Below are 7,885 nucleotides of genomic sequence, written 5' to 3' on the forward strand. Positions count from 1 at the left end.
GGTGGCATTGAAACAGTCATCAATGTACTGAAAAAAGAGTTGTGGGGGCGGGGGGGGGGGGGGTACCTGAGTAGGACTGGAACAAGGAATGTTCCACATACCCCATAAAGAGACAGGCATAACTGGGGCCCATGTGGGTACTCATAGCCCCTTACTGATGGGTGACAACTCAGAGAGCCTTGGTCAAGAGTAAGTAATGAATTGTGGTCAGAGGCATGCTCTGCTGCATCGTGCTCAAGTTTTTTCTTAACTTAGAACAATGCATTTTTTTTTTAGACTTTTTGCTGTGCTACAAATGAATCTTTGTAATGACGAAAAGCCTGGTCCTCTTTTTGTGTCAACTGAGGCAGCTTCGGTGGAGCAAACTTGGTCAATTCTAAGGGCCTTGGTAACTTATTAAAGGCTGCCCCCTGCTGGCTATTTATGGAATGTTTCGACTGAAAATACTTTCTTTTGAATGCTGATTTGGTGTTGTGATTGGTTTGTCATATATCACAGATTCGTATTTTAAAATATTGTTTCTGGACGTATTGGTTTAAGGGCTGGTTTGCCACATTTATATAGAATGTCTCCTATAACCCTTGAATGAGTACATATACAGTATGAGCCTTTGCCAGAAAAGTATCAAATGAATTGCTAGTTTCACTTGGAATGCAAGGATAGTCATCTTGGGAACTTTTTTTTTGCATTAGGGTGTGCTCATTTGAATTTGGGGTTAAAACAAGTAACAAGAGGTTTAGAGAGCACTGGGTGAAAAAATACTCTAATCCTCTAAGTGACTTCAATTTGAACATTGAGAGGGAACGAATAATTCATCTCTTCCTCCTCAAAACCAATAGTTAAATATGTTTAGTACACATTTAAAAGCAAATAAGCATTAAAATATTCATCTGTCATTAAAATATTCATCTGTCATTAAAATATTCATCTGTCATTAAAATATTCATCTGTCATTAAAATATTCATCTGTCATTAAAATATTCATCTGTCAAAATGACAAATGAAAGGCACTGAGTATTTTGCTTCTTGTAAGTAATCGTAGTTTTGTAGCACAGTTGACAAAGCAGATTTATTTCTAAACTGAACAAATCCTCATCATGGAAGATCTGACCTCTAACGAATGAAGAACAATTGAAGAGATTTGTAATTGTTTTTGATATCTCGGTTTGTCATTTGGCAAACTTGTCATTTGATCAGACTTGACGGTGAAAATAATATACCTTCCAAGTTTCCACATGTGATTATTCCTGTCCCAATCAATAGTATCAATAATCTGAAAAATGAAAAGCTCGATCTGAATGTTATTGGTGGTTCCATACTGAAATGTTATAACTTTTCCTGCAGGCATTTCACCTGAGTTATAATTCCTCATATATGTTTCATTATCACAGTGCTAAGCAATTGAATTTGAGTGTGCACATAGTGCACGATATTTATCAGCAGTCTCCAGTTGAAGACAGTAAATGTTGTATGAATAATAATCATTTGACTTTATATATTGCACTGATTCTATTAAGACCTGTAGTGATGTACAGCTGTGAATTTTGAATTTCTAGGAAGGATTTTTGTTTTGTGCAGTTTTTGTTCTTGCCCTCCTCTTGAAGGGAAATGTGCCTTTGCTTGCCCCCATACATGCACCTGGACAGAGGTTGGCGAAAGGTTCCCACACCTACCCACTCAGCTTGTCAGAAATTAACATCACAGACTCAGCCCTTTACTACATAATTCAGCTGTTCAAGGGATAAACGCGCTGAATCATTATGAAGCACTGAATGTTAATCTTAAAATGTTCTTTCTATACCATCTTTAGAAAGATGCTTTTGAACTGGGAACACGAGTTTATAATTATCTCAGATGTGCTGCCAAAGTTTTATCAAGCTCAATGAAGGGCACCTCTTCCTTTCAAATCTAGATTCGTGGTTAAGGTTCTTTAATTTAGAAATCAGTGTGAGGGATATAAAAAAAACTTTCTTTAAAGTTGCAGAATCCCAATGTTGACAAAAAGTAGGCACTTCTCACTTTCGAATGTTTTCTTGCCATACTGACTTGCAGTTATTTAAAGCTGGGTTAGTTCTCAACACGTTAGCTGAGTTTTTCTTGTGTGTCAAGTTGCATGAATTGAACTTGCTTTGTTTTTAACATCTCTTCCCCAGCACACCAGGCTTGCATATCTTCTGCAGCTGTTGTACTACTTGGTTCTGTTCTTCTCTGTTCAAAATTCCTTTGTCTGCAAATAATGTCCAAATTTTGCACTTAAATGGAGCTTGAAAAACTGGTAAAGGAGCAGTCATTGAAACTTAATACAATGTCCTGTATCAAAGATGGCTGTAACCTTCTGAAAGCTCACCAAGCCTCACCTTTTATTTGTCCTTTTTCTTCCCTCTGAAATTTTTCTTTATTCATTTGATGTGATTGTCACTTGGCAAGTTCAGCATTTTTTGCCCATCCCCACTTGTCCTTGAGAAGGTGGTGATGAGCTGGCACCTTAAACAGCTGTAGTTCATGTGGTATAGGTACACCCACAGTGCTGTTAGGGAGGGAGTTCCAGGATTTTGACCCAGCGACAATGAAGGAACGGCGATATATTTCCAAGTCAAGATGATGAGTGACTTGGAGGGGAACTTGCAGGTGGCGGTGTTCCCATGCATCTCCTGCCCTTGTTCTTCGAGGTGGTAGAGGTTTGAAAAGTGCTGTCGGAGAAGCCTTGACAAATTGCTGGAGTACACCTTATAGATGGTACACACTGCTGCCACTGTGCACTGGTGACACGGGGAAGAAGGCAGTGAATGTTTGAGGTGATGAATGGAGTGCCATTCAAACAGACTGCTTTGTTCTGGATGGTGGCAAGCTGCTCAAGTGTTGTTGAAGTTGTACTAATTCAAAAAAGTGGGGAATATTCCATCATACTCTTGACTTTTACTTTATAGATGGTGGACCAACTCTGAGGAGTTCATGAGTTACTTACTATAGAATTCCCAGCCTTTGACCTGACCTTGTAGCCACAGTATTTATATGGCTAATCCAGTCAAGTTTCTGACTCCTACTCAATGGTATTACACAATGGTAACCCCCCAGGAAGTTGATAGTGAGGGATTCAGCAATGGTAATGCCATTGAATGTTATGGGGTGATGGTTAGATTCTATCTTGTTGGAATCGGCCATTGCCTGACACAAGTGTAGTGTAAATGTTACTTGCCACATCAGCCCAAGCCTGAACGTTCACTCTTGAGTCATGCTGCGTGTAGAGACAGACTGCTTCAGTATCTGAGGTGTGAATGGAACAGAGCATTGTGCAATCACCAATGAACATCCCCATTTCAGACCTTAGGATGGAGGAATGGCCATTGATGAAGCAGCTGAGGATTGTTTGGCCTAGGACACTACCCTGAGATGTCCTGGGACTGAGATAATTGGCCTCCAACAACTACAACCATCTTCCTTTGTGTTAGGTATAACTCCAATCAGCATAGTGTTTTCTCTTTGATTCCCCATTAACTTCAGCTTTGCTAGAGCTCCTTGATGCCACACTCCATCAAATGCTACCTTAATGTCAAGGGCAGTCACTCTCCCCTCACCTCTGGAATTCAGTTCTTTTGTCCAAGGCTGTAATGAGGTTAGGAGCTGAGTGGTTATGGCTGAACCGAAACTGAAAATCAGTGAGCAGGTTATTGCTGTGCAAGTGCCTCTTGATATCATTGTCAATGACACTTTCCATCACTTTGATGAATGGGAGTAGATTGATGGGATGGTAATTGGCCAAATTGGATTTGCCCTGCTTTTTATGGACAGGATATACTTGGGCCATTTTCCACATTGTTGGATACATGCCAGTGCTCTGGCTGCACTGGAGCGACTTGGTGTGATTAGTTCTGGAGCACAAATTTTCAGTACTACAGCCGGATGTTGTCAGCGCCCATAGCTTTTGAATATCCCGTACCTTCAGCCATTTCTTGATATCACATTGAGGGAATCAAATTGGCTGAAGATTAGCGTCTGTGATGCTGGGTCTGCGAAAGAGGGTGAGATGGATCATCCATTCAGCACTTGTGGCTGAAGATGGTTCCAGACTCTTTAGCCTTGCCTTTTGCACTGATATGCCAGGCTCCCCTTTTACTGAGGTTGGGGATGTTTGTGGAGGTGTCTGCTCTACTGGAATATCTGAGGCATCGGGCATCATTACAATTGCCAGCAGTTCCACAGTTATTCCACTTCATATATACAAAAAGCTGACAATTTGTAGCTGCTTGCGTACCAGCTGGCCCACCTAGTGCCTTACAAATGGTGTCTTGAAGCATACTGTGTGGTTGCTATACTTGGATGTTCAACATCAAGATTAAATGACTTTTTGGTGACAGTTGATGGAAATGCCTGAGAGAAATCGTTAAAGGCACAGCTTTTATTTTAAACAAGAATGTTGTGGATAATGTTGCAAGTTAAAATGGATAATTAACTCTAGGGAGGATGGCTGGATGCCCAGAATGCAGGTTTGTGTGGCTTGTGCATCAATTGCCATCATTGCAGCTCTTCAAAACTGTGAAAATCTCTCTTAACTCTTAGAGTAAGCTATTGATTAGTATAGGTGCATTTAAAGAGAAGTTAGATGAGTACATGAGGAAGTAGTATATGCTGTTAATGAGTTACATAGAACTTACAGGACACACGGGCCATTCAGCCCAACAAGTCGTTGTTGGTGCTGATGTTCCACATGACCCTCCTCCAACTCTACTTCATCTACTAAGGAAGTTTCTCCTGAATCCCCTATTGGGTTTATTAATGGCTATCATATATTGATAAATATTAAATTCTGAATGGTCCCTCCCCCCCACCGAAGTGACGACCCATACCCATCAGGACTACAGCCTAGTGTTATACTGCTTATAACTGAGTCACAAGACACAACCCAAGTTAGGAAGGGTGGAATCTATCTCCATACTCCCGGGCAACTTTTACTGCTCAATGTGGCAGGAGACCTGTGAGCCGTGACCATTTATACATCCCAAATGTCAAGGTGCAGTTTTAGCCCTGCCCATTTTGTTGGATTTGCACCTACTTTTCTCTTAGTGTTACCTTCTAATTCATAAAATGCATTTGAAATGAAACAGAGATAATAATGAAATAAGTGGTTTGTTGATGCAGCATTTGTACCAATGTATCATTGGTTCATACTGTGCAGTGATCCAGTACGGGTTTTGCTTGTGGTTCCTTATAAGGAATTCCCAATTTAGTCATTGCATTGGAGGCAAATTGATGGTTGAGCCACATGCACCCCATCTTGTGGATGTTCAGAGCAGAAATGCCAGACAGATCACCTGGAGGTTCCTAATAATGAGTGATTTTTGGCAGGAAAATGTTTTTTCTTCTAATTGAGGAGTCAGTGTCCAAGCATGTTGGTTTAAAATTATAAATGGTAAATCGAAAATACTAAATTCAGAAATACATTGGAGCATGTAATGTTTTACAACGGCCCAATTCTGATCAATGAAAGTTGTTTAATGTTCCAAAAAGATTTGAATTATCCGGATTAAATTTCTCCTTCATGTGCTCTGCCCGAAGGCAGCTCCTTAGCTCGTTGTCTGCTGATGTTTCATCCTGAGCCCTTTATCTTGGCAGTTTTTATCAGTGGTGGTTTGTCATTGCCTCCCACTCTCAGGCAGGGTGGGGAGGCAGACCCCAAATCTACATCAACCATTATGGGAATTGAACCCATTGGTGCTAATCTGAACCACAGGCAAGCTATCTAGCCAATTGAGCTAACCGGCCCCCTGATTTTAATTAAGGTATGTAAATAATGTAGGAAAGTGGGAAATTAGTGCAAAAATGTTGAATTACTTGGTTACATTCAATGTCTCCTGGCAAATACTTATTTCTCAACCAACATTACTTTTAAAAAATCTGGTCGTTATCATGACTATTTTTGGAAGTTTGTTGTGCATAAATTGACTGCTGCATTTCCCTACATTAGAACAGTGACTACACTGCAAAACTACTTCATCGGCTGGAAAGTGCTTTGGGACATCCTGAGGTTGTGAAAGATGTTATATGAATGCAGTATTTTCCTTTAAGCAACTTTAAATTAAGAGGATTAGACTGGAGTTGAGACAAAGACCATATTAATTTCACCTTTTAATGGATAAGTGGGTAAATATTTGAAGACAAGATAGATCCAGGGTCACAGGGAGAGAACAGGGAGGTGGAACTAATTCAGTATTGCTCTAGCAAGGCGCTAGCATAAACACGACAGGTCAAATGCCCACCTGTGTTGCTGCTAAAGAAAGAATAACTTCAAAATGGAGAGGAAATCTCCAAATAGAATTCTTTATTCAAAACAGGTAGACACATTCATGTATAGACCGTACTATTCTAATTGACTAGCAATTCTAACTTCTCTCTTATAGTTTGACGTGGCAGAAGATGGAGGCCTTAAAGTTGATGAGCAGATGCGTACCTCGATCCCAGATGTCTTTGCTGCAGGTGACGTCTCCACTGTATCTTGGGAGCCTCGTGCTTTTTGGCAACAGGTACAGGAGGCTCCATCTGTCAAAGTATTTTTCATTCACCTTAGAAAATGCAGTTTGCCTGAATGATTGCAATTTTTTTTTCTTCATTCACATGACCGAACAGATGCGACTGTGGACCCAGGCTAGACAGATGGGATATTATGCAGCAAAGTGTATAGCAGCAGAAATGTTGGGGGAATCGATTGAATTGGACTTCTGCTTTGAAGCATTTGCTCATGTCACCAAATTCTTCAATTATAAGGTAATCTAGAAAGCAGTTATAACAAAATAGGTAGCAATTCATGGAAGCCGAACCCAATCCTTTTAGCTAAAGCTTGAGCAATTGTACTAATGATTGAGGAAAATTCCCTATGTGCTACTTTTTAAATAGATTTACCATTTTTTACACAATGAATGCTGAGAGGGAATGGCCCTTAAATGACTCTGATGTTATAATAACTCATTCATTAAAGGAATTAACTTGACATTGATGCTCTCAGGTTGTTGATTCTTTTTTCATCTTGCAGGTGGTATTGCTAGGAAAGTACAACGGCCAGGGTCTGGGGACAGATCATGAGCTGTTACTGCGGTGCACCAGTGGCCAGGAGTATGTGAAAACGGTGATGCAGGATGGAAGGATGAAGGGAGCTGTGCTAATTGGTGAAACCAACTTGGAAGAGACCTTTGAAAACCTCATTTTAAATCAGATGGATCTTTCTGCATATGGAGAGGATTTACTCGACCCAAATATTGATATTGAGGATTATTTTGATTAAGATGAACAAATCTGTAACACATTTGCATTTTGTTATGCAGGTGATGGTCTATAACGAGGTACCATGTGTCTGGTGGTTGTTAATGACCCCATGGTACTAATGGAGGAGATGCAGGGAGTTCTTCTGGTTTCCTGACCAACTTTCCTCCCTCAGCAACACCACCAAAACAGATTGGATGGTCATTTGTCTGCTTTACTATTTTGGGGACCTTGCTATGTGCAATTGGCTGCTTTGATTGTTTACATAATAAACTAGGAACTAAACTTCAAAGTACTTCATTGACTCTGAAGCACTTCTGGACATCCTGAGGATGTGGTAGGTGCAGGTTCTATCTCGAATGGTGATAAGTGCTTTAAGTTGCATTTTTACTAAAATGCCATAAATTGATTCCATCTTTCTCTGGTGCTTCCAAATGAATTGTGTTCTTCTGGAAAAAGAAGTGCTCTGAATTATGTTTTGTGTTTGATTGTGATTGACCTCGTAGGAATCAATACTTTGATGAGAAGGCTTCTTGCTCTGCTTTGTTTTGTAATTTTATAAATAGCATCATGCCATCAGCAACAACAACTTTCATTAATATAGTGCCTTTAAATTAGTAAAATGTCCCAAAGT

At 40.1% G+C, this 7,885-nt stretch overlaps 1 protein-coding gene across 1 annotated transcript in view; it reads left to right on the forward strand.

Annotated features, from left to right (window-relative positions):
* Positions 1-7,534, forward strand: part of pyroxd1 (pyridine nucleotide-disulphide oxidoreductase domain 1) — a 30,279-nt gene extending 22,745 nt beyond the window's left edge. Inside the window, exons 10-12 of the mRNA XM_078553594.1 lie at positions 6,396-6,518; positions 6,622-6,759; positions 7,025-7,534. Of these exons, the coding sequence (XP_078409720.1) occupies positions 6,396-6,518; positions 6,622-6,759; positions 7,025-7,273 (510 nt within the window). The 3' untranslated portion in view covers positions 7,274-7,534. The remainder of the gene's footprint in view (positions 1-6,395; positions 6,519-6,621; positions 6,760-7,024) is intronic.
* The last annotated feature ends 351 nt before the right edge of the window (positions 7,535-7,885 follow it).

This window comes from Cetorhinus maximus, chromosome 12 (genome assembly GCF_964194155.1).
Source record: "Cetorhinus maximus chromosome 12, sCetMax3.hap1.1, whole genome shotgun sequence".
Lineage (NCBI taxonomy): Eukaryota > Metazoa > Chordata > Chondrichthyes > Lamniformes > Cetorhinidae > Cetorhinus > Cetorhinus maximus.